Below are 24966 nucleotides of genomic sequence, written 5' to 3' on the forward strand. Positions count from 1 at the left end.
TGTATAGATACTACATCTTCTTTACCATTCTGTCATCATCTTTTTAAAGAAGATATGAGAACTGTATTTCAATAGAGTTGGTTTCCTTTGTAATCATATGTATTTTATTTTATGCATTTAAAAGTTCTTCTAGGAAAAGTCCCATAGGCTCCACTCTCAAAGAGGCCCACCCACAGGAAAAGCCAAGGCCCTCCTCTAGCAGCAGCTGTTTTCATCAGGCTGCACGGACCTGACAGGTCAAGTGTTGGGTGTGGTGGCTCACATTCAGCAGCATCAGGTGGACAGAAATACACTTGTGACTGAAATTTGAAAAAAAGATCAGAACAGGAAGGACCTGGGAGAAGTTCTTGCAAGTTAATTGTTTTACTTCCCGCTATTCACTTCTCCCAGGAGCAAGCTAAAGGGCAGAAAAAGAGGCACAAAATACGTGTGATTAGCAAAGGATGCCATCTCTCTCAGAATGTCACCAAGTCGTTCCTCCTGGTGACAAATATTTTTAGGCTGAAAGCGAAGCACGGAGACAGACCGCTGTCATGAGCAATTATCATTCAGCCTCTCTGGAAGCCAGTGAGGCATCTGATGAAGTGGATCCAGGCGAAGCCAATGGGGGCATCCCTTGCCCCTCCCTGTCCCTATAGCTCAGTAAATGATGAAAACAGTTCAGCAGTGACGAGATTCTGGATGAGGCAGGGACGAGAGGAAGAGCAAACACGTTTCTTTCCTCCGTGGTGGGAAGAGCCTTAGCAAAGAGAAGGTCCCGGTGCTGCCCGGGGAGGCCTCCTGAGCACCTCCATGCTGTGACATGGGCCATGGAGGTGCCACTGAGCTCACAGACAGGCAGGCGGGGGCTGAGTGCTAACCTGGGGTCGGGTGGGGGCACCGGGGAGCGCCAAGCTGCAGAAAGGGCTGCATTCCCCTTTGGCTGTGGACCTCTCAGCCTGGGTACAGTATGAGTGTCTCACTGCCCTGGGGCCCTGAGGAGGCAACCCGTGGGCTGTGTTGGCTTCACCTGCCACTGCCTGGAGCTGTTGTGCCAAGGTCATAATGGGAGCGACTTTGCATCCACCAAAATGAATGAGGAGGATCCAGGGGCACAAATGAGATCAATAGAGAGGGAACTGGGGGGAGGGGAGGGAGCAGGAAGCATGACCTTTGGCCAAGCCTGTTACCCATCCCCACCTGGACCTGAATGTGACCAAATGTGACCAACGTGTAGAGAGAGCACTCTTCCTTCTAACAGGGAATGTTCCAGAGCCTGAGCAGCTGATAATGTAGATGAGGGCCCAGCCTGGATCTTTTGTTTTACAAGCACTTACAGGGCACTGACTCCTGTAAACACCTCGCAAGTATTAACTCAGTCCTTTAATAAGGTGGGTATCATGAGTGTCCCCGTCTTACAGAGGAGGTGACATAACTAGCCCGTGTCCCCCAGCAAGTCCAGTGGCACAGGGACACTACTGTGGTTGGACTGAGTGATGTGCTCTCTGGAGTTTGAGATATCCACCGGTCAGAGTCCCGGGGGAGTCAGACCTGGACTGCTCTCCTGTCCCCCCACCAGCATGCTGTCCTACCGGTCGGTCGACATCCGGAAGAGTCTGCAGCTGGAAGAGCTGCTGGCCAGGGAACAGCTGGAATACACTATCGAGGAGGAGGTGGCCAAGCAGACCATCCGCATGTGGCTGAAAAAGTGCTTAAAGCGCATCCGAGCTGTGAGTGACCTGGAAGTGTCTGGGGTTTTGTTTCCTCCTCTCAAAGGACGAAGAAGAGGGAGAAAGGAAAAGAGCTTTGGGGATGGGGTGGGGTGCCTGGGGGGCTCAGTCAGTTAAGCGTCTGCCTTCAGCTCACGTCATGATCTCATGGTCCTGGGATCGAGTTCCGCGTCGGGCTCCCTGCTCCGGGAAGTCTGCTTGAGACTCTCTCTCCCTCTGCCCCTCCCCCCATGCTCTCTTTCTCTCTCTCCATTAAAATCTTTAAAAAAGAAGAGAAAAGAGTTTCGTGAGCAACAGGATGAGATCCTCCTGTGATTAGCCTTGTGGCCCTTCAACTATGTCAGCTTCATCCCCCTGTGATGGCCACATGATGATTCGCGCCTTAGCTCCAGTCCAGACCCAGCTGTGCCCTCTTAAGCAGAGTTCGTAAGACGTTCCCATTGAATCACATTTTTATAATAGAACATGAATGTTTAAAAAGCAGTTTACTGAGGAGCGCCTGGGTGGCTCAGTCGGTTGTCTGACTCTTGATTTTGGCTCAGGTCACGATCTCAGGGTCATGAGATCGAGCCACACATTGGGCTCCATGCTGGCCTTGGGGCCTGCTTAGGAGTCTCTTTTCTCTCTCTCTCTCTCCCTCTTCCCACCTCCTCCCCCACCCCCGCTCGGCGCTCTCTCTCCTTAGGAGAAAAAAAGGCAGTTTATTGCTATTAATATATTTGTGATTTCCATTTATCAAACTCAGCTGCTCAAAATGCCCAAAATCTCTACATGTTGTGTGGCAACTGAATTTACAAAACTACTTTTAAATTGTTTCTAACAATCCCACCATACCGTTGATAATATTGTTTGGTCTTTAACAAAGGCCACCTGTCCTGGGAGTTTAATGATCTGTCTGCTGCCTTCAGAATTACAAGCTTATAAGATTCTCTGACTCATAAATCAATGAACACATTCTATGTTGACATACATCGTGTTTACAATAGGCATTTCTACTAGATAATTACTTTTATGAATGTTTTTGACTTACCCTTCACAGAGGAAAAAAATCAAATTAATCACCAAATATTTATATTTAACAGATTTTTTAAATCTTGTTTCTCAGAACAACACCAGCTGCAGGAAATATGTCTTTCTATTGGAGGAGAAAAGGTCCCCAGAGAAACGAAACAGCCCAACCTCCTACAGCAAAGCCTCAGCCATGGCTGACCCGTCCTAGCCCTGCTCACTCTAGCGATCCAACCTGCCCCCCACAGGCCCCAAGGGGCACGGGAAGCTGGATGAGCACCAGACTGGGCTCCCGAGTGTGTGCCCAAACAGACTGGCCTGCTCCTATCCAAGAACCAGGGCAAGAGCGAGGGTTTCACTGATCCACCCAAGGCTCTCTGCTTCTAACGACCCAGAGGAAAAGGGTGGTCACTATTGGCTTAATGAGCACAGAGCAAAATAAGGGAAAAAAGAGAACACCTACATTAGCGATTCAAAAATTCTATTTTAAGTACAACACAAGCTGTATCAATGGACATACTTGTTCCCATTGTTATGCAAATGAGCATGGGTTGGGGAGTCTCTAAGCCCTCCTTCATAGCAGTGTGATAGGGAAATTAGTTAAGCATCCTTATTTGGAAGTTCCGAAGAGGTCACCAAGCATACAGGTTCTTTGGGGAGGAGAGAAGAAAATATGATTTGAATGGTGGGGGGCGGGGGGACGTTGGGCTGATTTTTCTGTTACCGAGAGAATAATCATATTTCCATAGAAACAGCAGCAGTCCTGCAGCATCATCCACAGCCTGAGAGAGAGCCAACAGCAGGAGCTGAGCCGGTTCCTGAATCCCCCCAGTATCGAGACCACCCAGCCCAGTGAGGACATGAACGCTAACAGTCAGGATAATAATATGCAACCTGAGGTACTGTATGAGGCGTCCTTCCTCCAAGGGTATTAGGTGCATTTTTAAAAATAAAAAATAATTTGGTGCCATCCACATAGCCATTTCAAACAAGGTGACAGTATTTCTAATTGGAAGTTTGTTAAGTTAAAAACAATTGGAACATGTTGATCCAGACTGGATCTTTGCAACTCGGAATCGTTTGGGGTTGTTTCAAAAGATTCTGATTCTGAATTGTATGAATACCAAAAAAAAAAAAAAAAAAAAAGTGAATGCCCTGAACTCACTAGTTCTGTCGATTTTTGTCTAAAGAGTTAACACTGCATCTCTCTGGGCTTAATCGGAGTCCAGCGATATTACACGAAGAATGTGGTTTGCCGGAAACTCTGCCCTAAATACATTCTTCTACCAAGTCATAGGAACTTGCAGTAGAATCAGTGGAAATGTTTGTAACTGGCTACCAACCTCCTTAAATAATCAGGCTCATTAAGGATTTGTCCTTCCTTAGTTGGGCATCGGAAGAGCATATGGAATTCAGGGGGATTAGCCCGAGGACCTTTTTACTAGGGCGTAGCTTATTTCCATTTTCAGACGCAATGTCCATGTCCATACAAATGCGCAGAGAGGCTCGGGCACCCTGGAGAGCCTTGCGCGGTGACCAGCAGTGGGCAGGAAGTCCTGCCCTTCATGAGGGCGCAGTCGTGGACCGGCTGGAGTTGATCCAGCTTCCTGAGATGAGCTCCCTGGCAGGGTCGGGCTTCGTGGTGTGCAGAGACACAGCCCATACAGCTCCGCGGTAAATACTGAAACCTGAGGCTCGGCGGCCCGGTGTCGCCACAGACCAGGAAGGAAGGGGGGCAGCAGGTGCTGGTGGGGGGGGAGGCGGAGCTGTGGGAGTGGGGAAACCCTGGAGGGCTGCCCGGAGGAGGCGCTACCTGGAGAATTGCACCCCGTCTCTTCACGTGCAGCAGTGACTCTGACTTTTCTGGACTCTCTGAACCCATTTTGTCTTCTCCCTTCCCATTGTGCACTCTGCGGCTGCAGTACTGTTTTCCTATGGCGCTTTTTTCCTTTCTTACCATAAAATGAGAGTCCAGACCAGTGCAGAGGCCAGAAGGGGAGCAGAGCGGTCAGAAAGAGCCCTGACTGCCTCACTCTCGCCCGTGCAGACCAGCAGCCAGCAGCAGCTCCTGAGCCCTACGCTGTCGGACAGAGGGGGAAGCCGGCAGGACGCCACAGACCCCGGGAAACCCCAAAGGAAGTTCGGGCAGTGGCGGCTGCCCTCAGGTGTGTGCCCCGGGTCCTTTCTCCCTTGACTCAGTGTCTACACTCGGTGGGCTTTGGGTCTCGGATTTCAAGTTCAGGTCTGCCTCTCCAGTTCCTTAGACTCCTCTCACTACTGCTTACACTATCTGTCCTTTTCCTTTGTTTTTATATTCTTTCTTTGTATATAGTAACGAACACCTACTCACCCATATTTCTATGACACTTATATTTGCCCAGATTGGAACATTTAGTGATTTTTTGGTTAATTTTTTTGTGATTACCTCAAAGCGCGGTGGTGGGCGGGTAGCGTGTTTTCGAATGGTATTACTAGTTGCCCATGAACAGAATTTTCAAGTCCATGCATATAAAGTTTATGAATATAAAGAACCGAGAGCTAGAAGGGGTTCATACTTACCATTTATGGGGGGCGTATTTAGCAGGACTGTTGTTACTGCTGGGGAGATCTCCGCTTTTCGGGAATGGCTTGCACAGGGGTGAACAGCTCCGCGTTGCTCATAGGACTCTTGTCAATTCCACAGCACCCAAACCAATAAGCCACTCAGTGTCTTCGGTCAACTTACGATTTGCAGGGCGCACAACAATGAAGTCTGTAGTGTGCAAAATGAACCCCATGACCGACACCGCGTCGTGCGGTTCCGAGGTTAAGAAGTGGTGGACCCGGCAGCTGACGGTGGAGAGCGACGAAAGTGGCGATGACCTTCTGGATATTTAGGCGGACGCAGCGCCGAGCAGGGTCTCATGGGGAACACTGTTTTCTGACATTGTCCTCCTACGGTCTAACATCCGCTAGTGAGCAGTCCCGACTTGAGACGTCATTTAATTCCACCTTGTCACGAGATTTTTTTTCTTTAAGTGGATTTTTGTCCTGCCGTAGGGGGGCGTAAATACTTGGTCTGTGGTAGTTGTGCATATAAGGGGTTGTTACCGTGTGTTCAAGAAAATTCGCATAATGGGAGTATTCGTAATATTGCCCAACACTAGGTGTAGATCATTCAAACATTTCGTATATCCTGTCTGTGAAAACTAAGGTGTATCTCCATATATGCTCGTGTGCAGTATTACCACCCCCTGAAAGAGTGCTAAGCCCAAAGCGGCTGATATTCATGCTACAGAAGCTACAGCTTTAGTTCCTGTTTTTCCCACTTCCACTAGAAATACTGCCCTTGGGAAAATTTATTATTTATGATTGATCTGAAAAGGTCAGCACTGAGCTCATACGAAAATGATAGTAGTTTTACAAACTACAGATTCTGAATTTTTAAATGTATATTCTTTTTCTCATGTTATTCTTAAAAATATGCACAAGATATCTAGAGGTCAGACCAAGTCAATTTCTGGCCTCAGTCACTCTGATGAAACCGTTGCCTGCTTCCTCGAGAATTGTGTGTACAGGGACCAGGCAAAGAAATTGGCCCAAGGAGCCAACTGGTTTAAAACAAACATGTACATAGATCGCTGGAGGGACTTGCTTACATAAAGATGTTGAGTTTCTTTCTAAGGCTTTTAATAGCTAAGTTTAGCAAAAAGGGTAAAACTACATGATTCAGCTTATTAAAGAAATCTTCAGGTGTGTCATGTTATCACTGGTTTCATTTCCTACCCAGGGTGTGTCCAATTTGCCATAAAGTCGGCAAAGATATCATGTGTTGATCCCAACACACCAGTTCCATGTTCAATTCAAAATGACTCCCTGCTACCAGACTCTTCTATGAAAATAATGGCAACTTTGTAAAATCCTGCTTGGAACTCACAGTTTAGGGACCCCACAACTCAGCTGTATTTGTTTCACACACCATGTGCTCTGGGAAAATTAAAATGCGATGGGATTACGAAGTACCTGGGCCTCTTATGCTGGGTCAACCAAGTAGAAGTGCATCCGGGCCCTTAACTGCATTATTTTTGATTGGAGATTTGCTGTTTCGATGATTTCTTTTAACGGAGTGATGATCTCCGAGTCCTTTGACACCCCAGGTTGCTTTATGATCTCTTTTTCTCTATTTAACGTTCTTAAAATAGCCAAATCCTTTCTGTATAACAAACGTAACATTGTGGTGCCATCTATTGTTTGTAGGATTAATTGTGACTCTAGGATAATGGGTAATTAAAGTCAGTGCTGCCAAAAGGATTTTATTTGGTTTTATGTTCAGTTGGAGTTTACTTTTTGTACATAAGCAAATCAAATAAATATTGACTTTGTAAAAGAATTTACTCTGAGTTGGTCATTTCTAAACCCTTTCTCGTGTGTGGAAGGAGGGAAGGGGGCTTTGGGGGTGGGATCATTAGGAATCAGGCACTTTGCAAACTCTGTATTTGAATATTCTGCCTATAATTAGTTGGCAAAAGCTCTGTCCCTGATCTTCATTTCAGTTCAGTTCCTAAGCCAGAATGTTCCTTTCACGTGTGTGCCCATAAGGCTGAGTGAATACCTTCCAAACCCACAATAAAACAGAAAAGGATCTTACATGGCCCGGGCATGAGCCTTGTACTCGTGCTGCCTGAAAACGAAATTTTATTTTTTGGCTCATTACACTTGAGTAAAACAGCTTCATTCTCAAAAAAACTGCTGAGTCCTTCCTACAGCATCTGTTAACTGGTGTTCAGTGGAACATCGTTGTTGTTCATTCTGCAGTGAAGCAAAGGGCCAAAGAGCAATGCATTTGAAGTCACAGCACCCTACATTTTTTTTAAAGATTTTATTTATTTATTTGCGAGAGAGAGAATGAGAGACAGAGAGCACGAGAGGGAAGAGGGTCAGAGGGAGAAGCAGACTCCCTGCCGAGCAGGGAGCCCGATGCGGGACTCGATCCCGGGACTCCGGGATCATGACCTGAGCCGAAGGCAGTCGCTTAACCGACTGAGCCACCCAGGCGCCCAACACAGCACCCTACATTTAAGCAATTCAGTGAGACAGCCAAACAATTCCTGTGGGACTCATCTCTGCTCTTTCCTGAAGCCAGCAGAACGCACAGCAAGCCGAGAAGGTAGATTTTTCATCAACATATAAAGAGTCCAGTTATGCAGATGGGAAAACTTCGGCCACAACATTCCCTGGTCCTTAGGGAGCCAGACACTGATAGTAATCCTCTCATCATGCCACCCACGGCCTTTAATTAAAGGACGCTGTTGGTTCCAAGCACACCAGAAAGCATAAGGGGCAGAACAGTTGACCCAGAGCCCCCAACGGGACCAGACCACACATGCATCGCACCTATGGCAATTCAAGGGGGCTCACAGGGAACAGGGATGGAGAGAACGGCCGGACTGATGCTAGTCACTCTATTCTCCGTGGTCGACTGAGAGCAGCGCCCATCTGCAGCGACGGTCCAAGCTGACTAAGATAAGGGCACGTAGAAGAAAAACCAGTTATAAAGCCTTAAGCAAAAGCATTTTCAAGGCCAGATGACCGATGTGTTTGCTTGCTTCTTTGTAGGAAGGGGCAGGCTAGATAAGAGGCTTCAATTGGTTGCTTGGCAGCGGTGCTCTTTCTCAAACAGGGTCCTTCAAAAGTTCCCACAATATTAACCAAGCCAAAGCAGGCATCCCCAATTGAAATGGGGATGAAGATGAGAACCCCAGTCACATGGTCTCTTTCCACCTCCTGAGATTGATTGAATTGTGCCCCCCGCCCCTCCAAAAGAGAGACATCGAAATCCTAACACCCGGTATTTGTGAATGTGATCTTTGGGGGGAAGAGTCTGCAGGTGTAATGAGTGAAGGTGAGGTCATACTAGAGGAGGTAGACCCGTAATCCAATATGACTGGTGTCCTTTTAAGAAGAGAAAGTCACACAGGGAGGAGAATGCCCCGTGAAGACACAACGCAGAGGGAAGACGGTCATGTGAAGACAGAGGCAGAGACTGGAGTGATGCTAACACGAGCCAAGGAATGTCTAGGGCTGCAAGAAACTGCAAGAGGTGACTAAGGATCCTCCCCTAGAGGCGTTGGAGGGAGCATGGCCCTGCCAACACCTTGATTTTGGGTTTCTAGCCTCCAGAACAGGAACTGAGATGATAAATTTTGGTCGTCGTAAGCCACCCAGTTTGTAGCATTTTGTTACAGCAGCCTTAGAAAAGTAATACACCCCCAAACCCACACCAGCCCCCAAAGATGGCCTGAACCATCCCAGTGTTCCAAAGAACCTAGTTGGAAAAACACTAGTACAGATCAAAGATCCTGAGTTTGTAGTTCGACAGATGTTTCAAGCCCTGGATTTACTGGTTACTCCTTGTTTAATCTCTGATGAGTTTCATACCCTCTCAGGGCCAAAATTTAGCTTCTTGCTTTTAAAAAAAGGCAAGAGAGGGGTGCCTGGGTGGTTCAGTCAGTTAAGCATCTGCCTTCGGCTCAGGTCATGATCCCAGGGTCTTGGGATCGAGCCCCACATCAAACTCTCTGCTCAGCGGGGAGTCTGCTTCTCTCTCTCTCTCTCTCTACCTGCCACTCCCTCTGCTTGTGCTCTCTCTCTCTCCAAATAAATAAATAAAAATCTTTTAAAAAATGGTTTAAGAAAAAAAGGCAGGAGAGGTGAATTTATTCACTTAAAAATAGAAGCACCCGTATGATTCCAGCATTACCACTTCTGGGTACATATCCAAAAGAAATGAATGCAGAGTCTCAAAGAGATTTTTACACCCCTGTTTATGGCAGCATTGTTCACAATAGCCAAGAGGGAAAGCACCCAAATATCCATCTTTGGGTGGATGGATTAAAAAAAAATGTACGTGCATATGATGGAATATTACTCAGTCTTAAAAAGGAAGGGAATTCTACTATAGGTAACGATAGGATGAACCTTGAGGACATCATGCTAAATGAAATAAGCCAGTCACAAAAAGACAAATACTGTAAGATTCCCCTTATATGAGGTATCAAGGGTAGTAAAACTCATAGAAACAGCAAGTAGAATGGTGATTGCCAAGGGCTGGGGGATGGAAATTGTGCAATGGGTATAGAATTGCAGTTTTGCAAGATGAAAAAGTTCTGGAGATTGTTTACATAGCAGTGTGAATATACTTAACACTATTAAAATTTACACTTAAAAATGGTTAAAATGGTAAATTTTGTTATATGCATTTTATCAGAAATAAAAATTACAAAATTTTTAATATATCCTGTCATCTGATCCCAAAAGCTAAATGACCAAATTGAAATAGCAAAACAATTCCAATGCCACACTTAAATTATGCTTCCATGTCTGCTTGCTTTCTGTATTTGAGCAGTATGCCTGGTTTAAATTTAATATTTTATATTAAATTTATATCCCCAATGCTGCATGTCATTCATTCAATTAAAAAATCTGACTGTAGTATGCCTAGTAAATATCTGAATCCCATTTGAACATTTGGAGGACTGGCCTCGCTGGCCAATGAATTAAGCTATGGATGGTTTGTTAGAGGCAAATCTGAAGTGGTTTCTTGTTCTCCCTTTGTGGGCAGTGATTCTATGTCAATGTCAATTTTAAGGCTTGGTTACAGAACCAACCTACCTACAAGAGGAATTATGTAGCTTCATTGTGTTCCTTTCACAAATGGGTATCTACCACTCCATTTCCTCTACGATGTGGATAGTGACCCCAAATCACACCAAGTGGAACCACCTGTTTGGATGCATCATTCCTTCTAGTGTTCCCAGTGCCTGACTGCCACTGAGATGTTTAGCATTTAAATGAAAGCAAATCCAACTGTAGGGACAGAAATGGGCGAAGGTCCATGGGTTCTCTGCAAATAAATACATATAAAAAATGGTACTTTTACATTCCAAGTCATGTCAAAACCACCTAAAATAATAAATCAGCCACTTGACCAAGGGCTGCCAGGAATAGCAGAGTAACAATTTCCAGAAAAGTCTTCTTTAGTGAAGATCACAATGAAGAGAGTTGTACCCATAAATTATAGCCAAGAAAGTTAGCTTTTTGATTTGAATTATCTGCATATTCTTAGGCAGTCTTTTTTTTATTATTATGTTCAGTTAGTCACCATATAGTACATCAATAGTTTTTTTTTTCATCAATAGTTTTTGATGTAGTGTTCCATGATTCATTATTTGCATACAATACCCAGTGCTCATCACAACAGGTGCCCTCCACCTGGCTACCCCATCCCTCCACCCCCGCCGAAACCCTCAGTTTGTTTCCCGGAGACCATAGTCTCTCATGGTTTGTCTCTCTCACTGATTCCTCCCCCCTTCAGTTTTCCCTCCCTTCCCCTCTGGTCTTCCATGCTATTCCTTATGTTCCACATATGAGTGAAACCATATGATAATTGTCTTTCTCTCCTTGACTTATTTGACTTAGCATAATCCCCTCCAGTTCCATCCATGTCGATGCGAATGGTGGGTGTTCATCCTTTCTGATGGCTGAGTAATATTCCATTGTATCTATGGACCACATCTTCTTTTTTTTTTTTTTAAAGATTTTATTTATTTATTTGAGAGAGAGAGAGAGAGTGAGAGAGAGAGCGCAAGAGGGGGGAGGGTCAGAGGAAGAAGCAGACTCCCTGCTGAGCAGGGAGCCCGATGCGGGACTCAATCCCGGGACTCCAGGATCATGACCTGAGCCGAAGGCAGTCGCTTAACCAACTGAGCCACCCAGGCACCCAACACATCTTCTTTATCCATTCATCTGTTGAAGGACATTTCGGGTCCTTCCACAGTTTGGCTACTGTGGACATTGCTGCTATGAACATTGGGGTGCATGTGCCCCTTCTTTTCACTACATCTGTTATCTTTGGGGTAGATACCTGATGTGGAGAAAGGGGAACGCTGTTACACTGTTGGTGGGAATGCAAGCTGGAACAGCCACTCTAGGCAGTCTTTATTTAATTTTGGAGACATAAGAGTATAATGTAGGTAACAGTCTTGGAGCGGAAGAGTAGTTGGAAAGATTAAAATAAGGACAGAGCTAGGGGAACAGGGAGATGGGGAGGGAGGGATGTAGTCTCTACTCTATCCCTCCATTCTTGGAAATAGAACATATTATGTCATGTTTGCAGGCAACTAGACTAGAATGTTAGCCAGTGGGTCTGACCAGGGAGAGCATTTCACCCGGAATAGACAGAATGAGTATATTAGAGTTCTCCAGAGAAATGGAGACAATAGAATAGATATGTATATATCTAGAGAGAGAGAGAGAGATTTATTTTAAGAGACTGGCTCATGTAATTTTGTGGGATAATGACAAGTCCAAAATCTAGATGGCAGGCTAGCAGACTAGAAATTCAGGCAAGAGTTGATGTTGTAATGTTGATTCCAAAATCTACAAGCTAGAAACTCTGGCAAGATTTCTATGTCTTGGGGCAGAATTCCTTCTTCTGGAAACATCAGTCTTTGCTCTTAAGGCCTTCAACTGATTGGATGAGGTTCACTCACATTATGAAGGGTAACTGGCTTTACTCAAAGCCTAGAGATTTAGGTGTTAATCATATCTAAAAAAAAAAAAAAAAAATGCCTTCATGGCAACATCTAAACTAGTGTTTGACCAAACAACTGGGCACTATAGCCTTGCCAAGTCGACACACACAAATTTAAACATCATAATGAATATCATTTTACTACCTGGAGTTGGTTAGTACAACCTTAGATAAAGTCACTTGTCTGCCTGCAGAATCCAACCAATCGTCTTTTTTCTCCCAGAACAAGAAGCAAAGAATGTTGATTTTATTCTCTCAGCTTCTTGCATGACAAGGAAGAAGGGAAAGCAGATTGAGAAAAAAAAAAAAAAAAGTTGCACTGACACTGTTTTTAATATGCTTACTTGTTGTCAAGGTGCTAACCCGAATTCATAAACCTGCGTCAATGGACTTGAGAGATCCGTCACTTCCCACAGGTACAGCCTTGACGTCCTCTGTCTTAATTAGCCCCAGGAGCCTTAGGACAGTTGTCTTAGGATAGACCAGACTCCAGACACTGTCTTCTCTTTCAGAGTCTGCATTTCATGTTAGAAACATCATGTAGGGCCTACCCAGGAAAACACTGGAAGCACAACAAACAGTCCACTGGGGAACATCAGGCTGGCAACAGCTCACTAGTATATTCCACCTGTCACAGCAAGTGCTGTAGGAGCGAGCTCAGTTGCCTCCTCTGGTGCCAGGGGACACTGAGCAGTGGGTTTTTCCAGGCCCAGAGGAGAGAAAAGCCCCCTTTTGTTCCTATCTGAGCCCAGAGACAGGGGACGGGAATGGGAAGGAGTCCATAGTCTCTTGACGTGTTTAGTGGGACTCTTGGACTAACTGAAACATCCCTCAGGGATTCACTGCAGGGGGTATGTTGACCTCTTCCCCCAAACTGTCTCCTCCGCACCCGCATGCAGGGCACCGAACTGCCCCCCGCGGAAGCCTGCCTCTGCCACCATCTCGCTTCTCCTCCTTCCCCGGGGCCGTCACTGGCTGCAGAGAATGCCCATTTGCTGTGTTCTACCAGCTTAGCTTCAGAGCCAAACCCAAGCAGAATTTCAAATTGGGTGTTCTTTTTGATCCATGGACTCCTTTTTCGGGACAATGAAAAGGGGCCTAGCTCAGGGCTAGGTCAAAAGATAATTGGGGATTCTGCGAAGTCCTAATGAGCACAGCCTGAAGGTCCAGGCTGTGTTCACACTTCGAACAACTACCTTGTGTTGACACGTCACACCACCAGCCCTGATTGTCTTTTCCGGGGGTCTCCCAGCCCAGGAAGGGGTCCCACGCCCCTTCTGCAACTGCCTCGCACCCTGGTCTAGCTGCTAATTAGATGCCTCATTTCTTGGCATGTGCATGGGCTTGAACCATCTGCTTATTGATCACATCCTTCAGAATATATTGGATTTTAAGGAATCCAGCCGCAAAAGCAGGTAATGTTGCAGGTAGCTCCTAGAGAAGTTTTCTCCAGAGCGCCCTTCAGAGTACAGAACGAGTGTGACCCATAGCCACACACAGGAATCAACAAGCTACAGAAATGCTGGCAGCAAAGTCCATCGATTATCCTCCTTATAAAGCAATATAATAACAAAATTCAGAATTTTTCCATGAAATCCACTATGGTTGGCATTATGGAAAAGAATAATGTATGAAGTGGGCCAACAAGCTGCACAGCTACAAGACGATTAGCCAAGTACCAGAACGCTTGGTGCCCACTGGGCAGGTAATTCTGCACTTGTTTCTCCAATCCAGGTCATGTACATGGATCCTCCATGAGACCACAAAGCCTTTGAGGGGAAGGACGACCCATCCATCCCTGTGCCTCCAGCATCTCTAAACGGCATGTTGGCACACATGTGGTCCTCAGCTCTGCTCTTTGAGCTGAACACAATGGTGCTGCTTTGGATTGTTTTTAAACTCACCTCCAAATAAAAATGTCTGACATCCCTGACATTCATCCCAAACAAAACATAACCACTAGGAAGATGACTCATTTTTCCATCCCGAATTCCTGTCCATTCCTCCTTTCCACTCACCTCTTTGTGGGACACAGACAACTTGTTCTCAGGTTCAGGTAAGATAGCAGTGTAAAAATAGCAGCACAAGCCTTCCCTGGAGCACCAGGGTCCTTTGAGATTGCTCTTCATGTTCTGTGAAAGAGCTTTATTCCAGAGACCCCTGCAGGACACAGTGCTGCAAGGGCCCCGTGGGCCATGAGAATCAAGCCTGGAATAGGTGGGGGCTACAGTCAGGGCCACAATTCAACCACCCACCCTAGCAAGTGGACCATGGGGGTGACCAAGGCTGGGTGACAGGAGGCCACCTTTGATCCTTAGCCTGCACTCCATTACCTACGAAGAAAGACGTAGGTGAGGAGGAACTTCAGTCCAAGTGACTATTGCCGCAGAACACTCTAACCTGAGATCCTCTCAAAGTTCAGGCAAAAAGGAATTTTCCTTCCTGGGAGGGGTAAGCTAGGTGACAAGAACCAGGTATGGGGAGTGGGATGACTGGAGACTTGATCAGATAGCTGATCAGGAAATGTCTTTCCCTGAAGTCAGCCTGTTCTCACAGGGAGCAGCTGGTCTACATCCTGATGCTGGCTCAACCTCAGGGGAGTCAAAGTTCAAAGGTCAAACCCAGGAAGGGGAGAAGTCTGGTAAGAGTTTGACCAAGTCAAGTTAGCAGGTATTTTGTCTCAATTGGTCAAAGAGCTAATCCCTTCTGGGGCGGAGACAGGGAACTGGAGGTCTGGCCACTGCACAGGGGAAACAAGGAGACACTGGTGAGTCATGTGTTAAGTCACAGGGGAAAGATGGCTCTTTTCGGTAAGCTGTTTTCCAGAACACAGGAGGGTGAGGATTCTTGAGCAGCGCTGCTTTCCAGGAGCTGCTTCACTTCCCCAGGGCTGCTCTTTTCTCTTCTGTAAAATGACATCAGAATGATATATACCTTACCTGCCTCTCATCGAGAGTGTGAGAATCCAATGAGATGTGTTGCTGAGTGTGTTTTATAGCCAGTAAAGCCCATATGAATAATGCCAGCTATTGTTATCTCTGATAATGACCATTCAGCCCCAGGCTCACAATGAGTTTCAGAGATCACCCTCGCTGTCATGACATTCATAGCATCTCCGTTCCTCACAGAGGTAATGAGTTTGCTGTGTGGGAGGCCGCAGTGGGATGTGCTGAGGGCCCCTTGGTATAACTCAATGGGGGGGTACAACTTTCCCTCTGAGCCCATTGCCAGTCTGCAAAGAACTAGAAGAATTTAGAAGCTCATGGCAGGTGCCATCTAAAAGGAGTGGTAAGTAAAGCCAGCACCTGTGACAGTCTTTACATTCTCAGAGATCAGAGCTCTTGAATCTCTTTCCCTCAAACGTTTCTCATGGCCCCTGCCAGAAACTCAGACCACTGGCCTTCAGAGGGAGGAGCCTGGAGCCCCTAGCAGCAGGTGTCAAATCTTCACGGCCATGGGAGAAGTGTGAATGATGCTTCGGTCAGCAAGCTGGATAAAGATGCCTGGGGAGCAAAGCTTTCTCAGAAACCCAAGGAAGAAAATCAATGTCCCTGGAAGGGAGAGAAGAGAAAAATCTATATGAAAGGGAAATGAATGATATGGACTGGAATTTGAAGATCCCCACCTCTCAAAGCAATTGACTCAAGAGATTGGAACCTAAAAACCTCTGGTTGGAAAGGGGAAGCCTGACCCAGGAAGAAGAAGAGCCAACTGATTTTTGTATTGACTGGTCACTGGTTCACGGGTCACTTCTGGTATCTGGGCTGGTTTGTTGTTTGTCTCTGTTTTTTCTGAATTGTCAGAGTGGAGCTGACACAGATATTCTGAAAATGGGACATCGAGTTTAGATTTGGAACAAATGCAATGTCAGTTTATTAATTCTCCTCCCTGCTATAAATAAAACCCAAATAACTATGACAGTTTTTGCAGTTGATTTCCTGCATGAAATGTCCACAATTGCTTTTCAGAAGAGTCTTGAGCACTGATTTGCAACCTTGAGAAGCAATTTCATCAGAAATATCCTAGAGAGGACTGAGCCTGGGTGGCTCAGTCATTAAGCATCTGCCTTCGGCTCAGGTCATGATCCCAGGGTCCTGGGATGGAGCCCCGCATCGGGCTCCCTGCTTGGCGGGAAGCCTGCTTCTCCCTCTCCCACTCCCCCTGCTTGTGTTCCTGCTCTCACTATCTCTCTCTGTCAAATAAATAAATAAAATCTTTTTAAAAATTTAAAAAAAAGAAATATCCTAGAGAGAAGTTCCATTTTGTGCATTTGTTTAAACGATTGTGCTGGAGGGACATATGACCTTCCCTAAGTGACATATGACCAAATCTAAAATATGAATTCTAGAATGTTAATCCATCAGTATTATATTACTGATGGAGGGGACCATGTCCCAATTATCTTTGCATGTGCACTGCGGGCATGAATACACATGTTCTCAGATAGCGACATCCATATCACCATTTGTCACATAGACTACTGACCATTCTGGCCCACCTTCTATTTCTCCATCAACATCCACATTGTTCTCACAACCAATTCTCTCTCCAAAAAATGGTTGGAAAAGACCAGATGCTCTCAAACCAACATAAAGAGACAAAAATGACTTACTCCACCAGCTCTTCCTTAGATCCACCTTATTTTTCTGCCTGGGAGGCCACAGCCATTTATGGAAATGATGGACAGAAAGCACGATCTGCTAGAAATATCCTCTTAGGAAAGACTGTATTGAAAATGACAGATTGGGTGTTGGCTGTTGTTACAAGCATTTACTGTTAAAATAACCCACCTCATGAAAAATAAAGGGATAAAAGTCCCAGCTAAATGGACATAATGAAAGAGTCCCAGCCTTGTAACCTGTTCATGTTTATCACTCCAAGTCTCTTGAAATCAGCTGGTTATCGCAACATCAGAAGTTGACAAGGGAACAATGTGATTTCTCTTTGATGTGTTTGCTCACCAACCAGGAGTTCTTGGGGGTTAACCTTTCTCTTACATTCCTTGATCCTCCAAGATCTGAAGGCTTTTAACAAAATTGACCTGACTGAGGCCTAATTCTTTCCATAATTTGTCTAAATCATAGACTGCATCCCAGATTGTGACAGAGCTCCTTGCATCTATAAATGATGACAAGGAAACCGGCCCAGGATACAACTGAATTTCTGGCCTTTTTCATTAGAACAAATGATCGGCCATTCTTTAAACATAAAATAAGTTCTGAACTGGCAGTGTAAGGATAGTTTCTCACTAGATACAACTTTTGCCCCAAGAGGAGATGAAAAAATAATTAAAGTGTATGGGGGCTCAGGTGAGAGATGCTCTGTAGGCCTGCATCCTAGTTGGCCATGCCCAGAAAAACTTAACATGTAGCCATCCTTCTGACCTCCAAAAGAATCCTAGCTTTTTAATTGTAGGTACATTCTTTCAAGCTACATTGTTTTCTCTGCATTAGAAACAAGGGAATGAACTGAAGAGAGTCTCTGGCAATAGGATGTTTCCATGATCTCCTCTTAAGCTTTTTCTGTGAAGGGGCTAACTCCCTAATCACACAGGAGATATATCCAAAATCCTGTCATTTCTCAAAAACAATTGCTTGATTGACTTGCAATTTCAGTAAAAAGGTTTTGTTTCATGAATTGGTTGTTTTCTAAATTAGGTTTGAGAATTCATTGACTATCGTCTTTAAGAACAATAAGTTTTAGGACTTGAATGGAGTATTGCTCTGCATTTGGGTAGAATTCATCTTTAATTAGCATAACAGGTGGGCCCATTTTTCTACACAAGACTCACTTGTGTAGCATTCAAACATTGCATCCAATTGGGACGTGCTCTGCTACTTTCTTTATTCTGTCCCAGTAAATGTTTCCCAATTAGATAATGAGGATGATCTAAACAACAAATTAATGGATTTTGATGATTTAAAGGGAAAAGGAGGGGATTTGGAATCAAGAGCTATTCTTCAGTCCTTAATCTGCTATTTTCTGCCTTTAGTGTCTTGAACAAATAGGCATTCTCAATCCCTGGTCTCATCATCCACAAAAAGGAACAGCAGTGCCTTATAAGGAATTTCTTATGAGGCCAAACCATACAATAAATGGGAATGCTTGTTGATAACTATAAAGTTCTCTGTAACACATTTGTTTTCCCCACTGAAAGGCAAGTTACAAAATAGTGTTACTGTGAGTTTGGGGGTCAGACAAACCTAAATTCAAACTCTGGCTCTAAAACTTACTTGTAAGTCATGTGGTCTGGGCAGTGTGGAAGGCAGAATTGTTCAATGGCCCACAGATCTTCAGCCCTAGCTCCCAGGACTGGGACTGTGATGGGAGATCATGCCCATGGCCAAAGGGATTTTGGAGATGTTGTTAAGCTTACTAATCAGTTGACTTTGAGTTAGTGAAAAATGGAGATTATCCAGGTGAACTTAATCTGATCATGGGAACTCATTAAATTTAAGCAGGGAGTTTTCTCTAGCTGGTAGCAGAAGGGGAAATCAGAAAAACTGGAAGCATGAGAAGAAATGTGACGCATGGCTGGTATCTTGGAAGAGGAAGGGGACAATGTAAAAAGGGACCCAGAGTGGCCTCAAGAAGCTGAGAATAACCCCTGGCCAGTAGTCCACAAGGGAATAGGGGCCTCCATCCTATATCCAGGAGGCACTAGATTCTGCCAACAGCTGGGATGAGCTGGGAAGTGGCTTCTTCTCCAGAGCCAGCCCACCAAAACCCTACTTTGAGCCTGGGAGACCCCAAGCAAAGAGCTCAACTGCCTCTGCCAGACTTCTGATCTACAGAATTGTGAGATAATAAGGGGGTATGGTCTTCAGCTATGAAGTCCATGTAAATTGTTAGGGCAGCAGTAGAAAACTAATACAGACAAATCTAGGAGAGATTGAGGTAAGGAGCCTGCCCAAGGCCTGGCACATAGCAGGAAAAAAAGGAACTTGTAAATGTTAAGCTTATTCCTTTCTTTAGAGCCCCATTTCTCAAACTTTAATGTGTACATCAATCAGCTAGGGATTCCATTAAAATGCAAACTCTGATTCATTCGGTCAAGGAGAGGCCTAGGATTCTGCATTTCTAACAAATTCTAGGTGATGCTGATGTTGCTAGTTGGGGAGCCACATTCCACCAGGGGACCTCAACCCTGACTTCACACTGGAATCTTCTGGGGGACTTCTAAAATGGTCAGAAGCTTGATCCTACTTGTCTCAGGTAGAGCAGAGGCATCAGTTCTTCTAGAAAATCTCCTCTGCAGCCAGGGATGACAAGTATGGTCTCAGACCTTCACTACCCAAACCATGGTCCTTGGGCCAGCAGCATCAGCTTCATCTGGAAGTATGTTAGATGTGCAAGTGCCCAGGCCCCCTCCAGACTCTTTGAATCAGAATCTCTGGAAGTAGTGTGCAAGAATCTGTGCTTTCACTAGCTTTCCAGATGATTCTAATGCTTGCTTAAGTGTGAGAAGCATAGCCTGAGATCAATACTCTCATTCTCTCAGCATAGAAATGAAATCAGAGCAACAGAGGTTGACACAACACAACCTGTGGGCCAGATCTGGCCACTACCTGTTTAAAGTGTTATTGGAACCCAGCCACAGCCAGCCATTGGTGTGTTTGCCACTGTGTTGACTCACTGGCAGAGTCGAGGAGGGGCAACCATGTTCAAATGTCCTGTAAAGATGAAAATATTTACTATCTGGTCCATTACAGGAAAAAAAAATTGCTTCCCCCTGCTGTAAGAATCACTTTTAGTGAAAGAAAAGGCAGAATTCCAGCTGTTTTGCCGTAGTGGCCGACGCCGACTTCAAGAATACAGAACATTCAACCGAATGGTGACGAGGATCTGCTCTGTCCCTGTGTTTGCAGGGCTCTGAGACCTGATCCTGGTCGTGGATCTGCCAAAGATAACAGGTGGCAGGCCTCCAGGAGGATGAGCATCACCCTGAGGACCACTAGCTCCAGGCCAGGTCTTCATAGATCTCCAGTCTGCCTCTGGCTGAGAGAGATCCTGGGGCCCTCGAGCCCTTCCTAGGGGCCTCCAGCCTTTCACATTTGGCTGACATGAGGGTATCATTTTCTTTTATTAAAGCTTCAGTGAAGTTAACAAAACCCAGCTTACTCTGTGATTCTTATAGCTGTCCTTGCACTCATACAGTTGTCCAAGTCCAGTCACCAACAACCACCAGGAATCTTTTGTAGTCAAACAACCTGGTTTAAATTAGTGGGTGTTGTTTTACCCACAGTAGACTGGAACCACACCTCTGAGCAACCAGCCCAGGAAGCCAAACCACAACCCGTGTAGCAATCAGCCCAAAACACCCAAGCCTTGATGAATGTCAGCTTCCTTGATTTTTGTCCCCATTGCCAAGTCAGGAACAACCAGAGAAAGCCAAATATGCTCCCTTAAACAATCACATAGGATGCCCTGCTTCTAATTAGCTTACCTATAGCTTCCCCAAGCTCCAATCAGGCACCCTGAAGCTTTCTTTTTATTTTCTATAAAGCTTTCCACTCCCCTGCCTCCCAATGAGTCTGCCAAACGCCAGTGATGGTGGCAGATTCCCCTGCTATAGGAGGTTCTGGATAAATAGCCCGTGCTTGTCCTCATTTGGGTGATCTTGGTTTATTTCCACAGACCCATGGGATATCTCAGTGATGGGGAATTGAGACCGGCTTCTTTTAGGATTTGCCCGTTGCTAGAGAATTCGAAAGAAGAAGCAAAGGTGGTTTGAGGCTGAATGCTAACAGGATAGGTACACAATTCAGGGACTGGGCACCTTGGTAATTTCTAATTAGGAGGCAGGAGGGTTGAAGCAGGGACCAAGTAACAATCAGCAAGAAGTCTTGGATGTTAGTTGGAAAAGTAGAATGTTTACTTGTTCTGGGTGAGTTGCACAGTGTCCTTGTCTCTATGTTGTTTCTATACGGTCCTGGAGTGCTCTTATCTCTGCCTCGTTCTACAGCACTGAGTGGCCTTGTCTAAATATTGTTTATATTCTGTGAGTGTTGTTCATCTTCATTGATAACATCATGGGCTAGCTGCCATGGCTGTTTTCACTTTCTCATTGTTAACGTGGCACCTTGTCTCCTAAGCTGGGGATCAGCAAATTTTGTCTATAAAGGCAAGAGAGTAGTAAATATTTTAGGCTTTGTGGGACACACAGGACAGTTTCTGTTGCATATTCTTTATTTTTCATAACACTTTAAAAATACGAAAATCATTCTTAGCTCCCAGGCCATACAAAAATAAGCCACAGGTTATAGTTTGCTGACCCCTGACCTAAGTCAGAGCTTCACTTTCCACCTGGAGCACATATCATTCAACCACACTAAGGCTAAGGTGAGAGCCCTAGGAATGTGGAGCTATTGCCCATCAAGGATTATCATCCCTCCTCTTATCACCTCTTACCCGTGTTGCTGTCTGACTTGAGAAATCCTACTCTTCCCAGACTGACTCTCCTAGCCTCAATTTCTCCCCAGAACTGTTGCAAGAATTTTACTGGGGAGGATGATCCAAGGAGCCAGAGGAGAGCAAGCAATGCACAAAAGAGGTGAGTCAACATAAAGATGTGTTTTTAGAGTTGGGGTTGGCCACAATAGTAGGCAACCGGTAGCTTAATCCTGCAGGACTCTTGTCCCAAGGGAAGAAAGGAGGAAGCATTTATCCATTGGCTGCTGCCTGCCCCCCTCTGATCATAGGCTCCCCACAAGGCAATCACTCCTGTGCACTGAGTTAACTCAGCTGATCAGGTCCTAGTGGCTCCCCCACATGCTGGGACCACAGAGAAGCATAAGGCCCAAAGCAAGAGCCATGTGTGAGGACAGTCAGGTTGCCCCTGCTGGAAGGTGGCTAGAACTGGTGCACAATAGGTTGCCCCACAGTGGCCAAAATATAAGACGAGGCCCAGAGGCTCATCATTCCGCACCAGCCAACTACTAGAAGAAAGCCTCAAGGGAAAGACCCCTCCCCAAGGGGCACCGCTAGAGATGTCCCCGGGAAGTGAGGCCTGAGAAAACTAGACAAAGCATTCTAGAGATCCTTGCCAGCTCCTAGCTACTCAGGAATCACAGATTGACTTCTCGGCAGCCCTGGCCACCCTTGGCCACTCCCTCTCTGAAAACCTTGTTCTACCCTGGATCTCCATGGCTCCTCTCAGCTCTAGGCTTCTGGTTTCCTGGCTGCTTTGCAAGACCCTTTTCTGAATCTGAAATGTTGATGTTCCCCAGGCATTAATCTGTTTCCTCTCACTCCAAATGTTCTCCCCAGAGAAACTTTTACGTATGTCCATGCTTTAACTAGCACCTATGGACAGAAAACTCTAAAATGTTCAGCAGAGGGACCACCAGGCATCTGATGATTACCTCCACTTCCACACTAACAAGCCTTGTGAAGCCCGAACTGTGTGTGTCTGCAAGAACAGGCTTGAGCTGACATCAGGAACACCCGGCCAGCCGGTAAATGTTGTCCCCAACTTCCTACAGCCCCTGAAGCAAGAGGAACAGTGACGATTCTTACTGAATCATCACTTGCCCTTTGCAGTAACCTGTGACCAGGCTGCCTCTATCATTGATGGGGGGCCACAGCCTCCCCCAGGGCCTCTCTCTGTGAAATATCCTAAGTGAGGTAACAAAAGAGATCTTTTACGGAACTTAGGGATTTTGCTTTATTCAGGCGTGACCTAATAGAGTTGTCTGGCTCACCTTTGATCCCAGGACCCAGTGAGAAATGGCAGGAAACTGTCTATGAAAGAAGAATGCATTTTTTCTTTCAATAATCAGAAAATGGCTTGGAGATAGGAAAGACCCTGTGGGCGGGTGGGTGAGTGGGTATGTGTAAGAAATTGGGAGGGAGAGAGAGAGCTGATAATTTGAATTATTATCGAAGTTGACACAGGAAATGCAGGTGACACAGTGAAAAAGGAAATAAGGAATAAGAGGAAAAGCCTCTATAATTTTGTTTTGCAAAATAAGATGCATGTCTCTTATGGGTTGAATGGTGTCCTCCAAATTCGTATGTTGAAGTCCTAACCCCCAGTACATCAGAATGTGACTGTATTTAGAGACTTTGTTAAAGAGGTCATTAAGGTCAAATAAGGTCACAAGGGTGGGCCCTAATCCCAACAAGGAGAGATTAGGACACAGACACGCATGGAGGGAAGACCATGTGAGGACACAAGGAGAAGACAGCCATCTACAAGCCAAGGCAGGAGGCCTCGGAGAAGACTAACTCAGCCCACACCCTGATCTCAGACTCCCAGCCTCCGGAACTGTGAGAAAATGACTTTCTGTTGTTTAAGCCCCCAGCCTGGGGTACACTGTTAGGACAGCCCTTGCAAACCGATACAACACTTCATTTTAGGGTTTCTCAATTTCAGAGATGACCTCATTTGAGAGGACATTTCTTTTCTCTTTTGTTTATATACAGAAAGGATTGGTTTCCCTGTTAAAGGGTTGGCTAAATGGAGTCTCCAGAAAAATCTAACATTGAAAGCTTCCAATTAAGACTTCCCTCCCTAGTCCATGACTCTACAACCTCAGGTCTGCCATCAGGAAGGCAGACTCTCTTCCCTGCAAAATAGGGCAGGCTGAGAGGCTGCTGAACTCCCAGGAACCTCTCTGGGTGCGGTGGAGACGTCCCTCTCTTCATCTTAAGTAGCACTTATTTCCATGGACTTCTACAATCTGAAAACCTAACTTTTTGCAACAGAATGGATTAGAAAGGCAATGTGGAAAATGTAACAACCGATTACTACCAGAAACTCCCCCTGCCATTTCCCCTTTTGACTTATCTCATTAAATCAGTCAGTTTATACACAGAATCTTCCAATTTTTTAAATTAGTTATAAGTACCTGAAGGTATTGAAGCCCTGAACATTTACAAGACTGCACAGCCAGACGAAAACAGAAGGACTGCTGACTTCCCAAACAGGCAACTTAATTTCCCAATTATCTTCCCTAGGTAAATTGTAGATCTAAATATAACATATTATAATCTTGGCCATTTTTCTGCAGGGCTGATGCATCAGTGCCTTGATCTCTTGTTTTCTTTCTTTCGCTCAAGAAAACAGGGTAAGGGTGATCTAGATGCTTGTCAAATAAGACACTGCTAAATTAAAAGGGAGACCTGCATGACATTACCCAGCCAGCAGCAATAAGGGGAAATGGGAGGGCTTAAGCTCCCCATGCCCTGGACACTGGGAAGGAATTAATTAATGGTTCTGAATTTAGACCCTTCAGGCAGGATCTCTGAGGTGAGTGGCTATGGCTGATTCACAGGAAGCCCAGCTTGTTATTTCAAGGTGACACCAGCTGACTGACAATGAGCCCCCAATAAGCATAATATTTATGGCAGATGATGAGAGCCCACAAAGTAAGCCAGAAGCAGTCCACTTCCCTGACACAGACCCCCACACTATTGGAGGTAGGAGTGGGATCCAGCAACAACTGAGTGTGGCTGAATTCTAAATCTGCACTCTAAGGAAGAGCACCCTTCTCAGCTCAAACTCTGACCTCCAACAGCTTTCTGGAAATCTCCAGCTGCAAATCCTAAAGATACCTTTCCCTTAGCAGAACCCAGAGTCATCAAGCCTGGTTTCTCAGTTGTTCTATGTTCAAATAGCTATTGATTACCACAGTCAAGGAAACTAGTTAGGATCTACTAAAGCCCTCCACCTGG

General features: G+C 45.4%; 1 protein-coding gene across 1 annotated transcript in view; it reads left to right on the plus strand.

The window, feature by feature from the left end:
- NALCN (sodium leak channel, non-selective) overlaps positions 1–7112 on the plus strand; it is a 312103-nt gene extending 304991 nt beyond the window's left edge. The window contains exons 42-45 of the mRNA XM_064585923.1: positions 1559–1709; positions 3467–3616; positions 4765–4882; positions 5401–7112. Of these exons, the coding sequence (XP_064441993.1) occupies positions 1559–1709; positions 3467–3616; positions 4765–4882; positions 5401–5594 (613 nt within the window). The 3' untranslated portion in view covers positions 5595–7112. The remainder of the gene's footprint in view (positions 1–1558; positions 1710–3466; positions 3617–4764; positions 4883–5400) is intronic.
- The last annotated feature ends 17854 nt before the right edge of the window (positions 7113–24966 follow it).

The sequence above is a fragment of the Mirounga angustirostris genome, unplaced genomic scaffold, assembly GCF_029215605.1.
Source record: "Mirounga angustirostris isolate CCGP_5_RB_7025 unplaced genomic scaffold, mMirAng1.0.hap1 SCAF_3, whole genome shotgun sequence".
NCBI lineage: Eukaryota > Metazoa > Chordata > Mammalia > Carnivora > Phocidae > Mirounga > Mirounga angustirostris.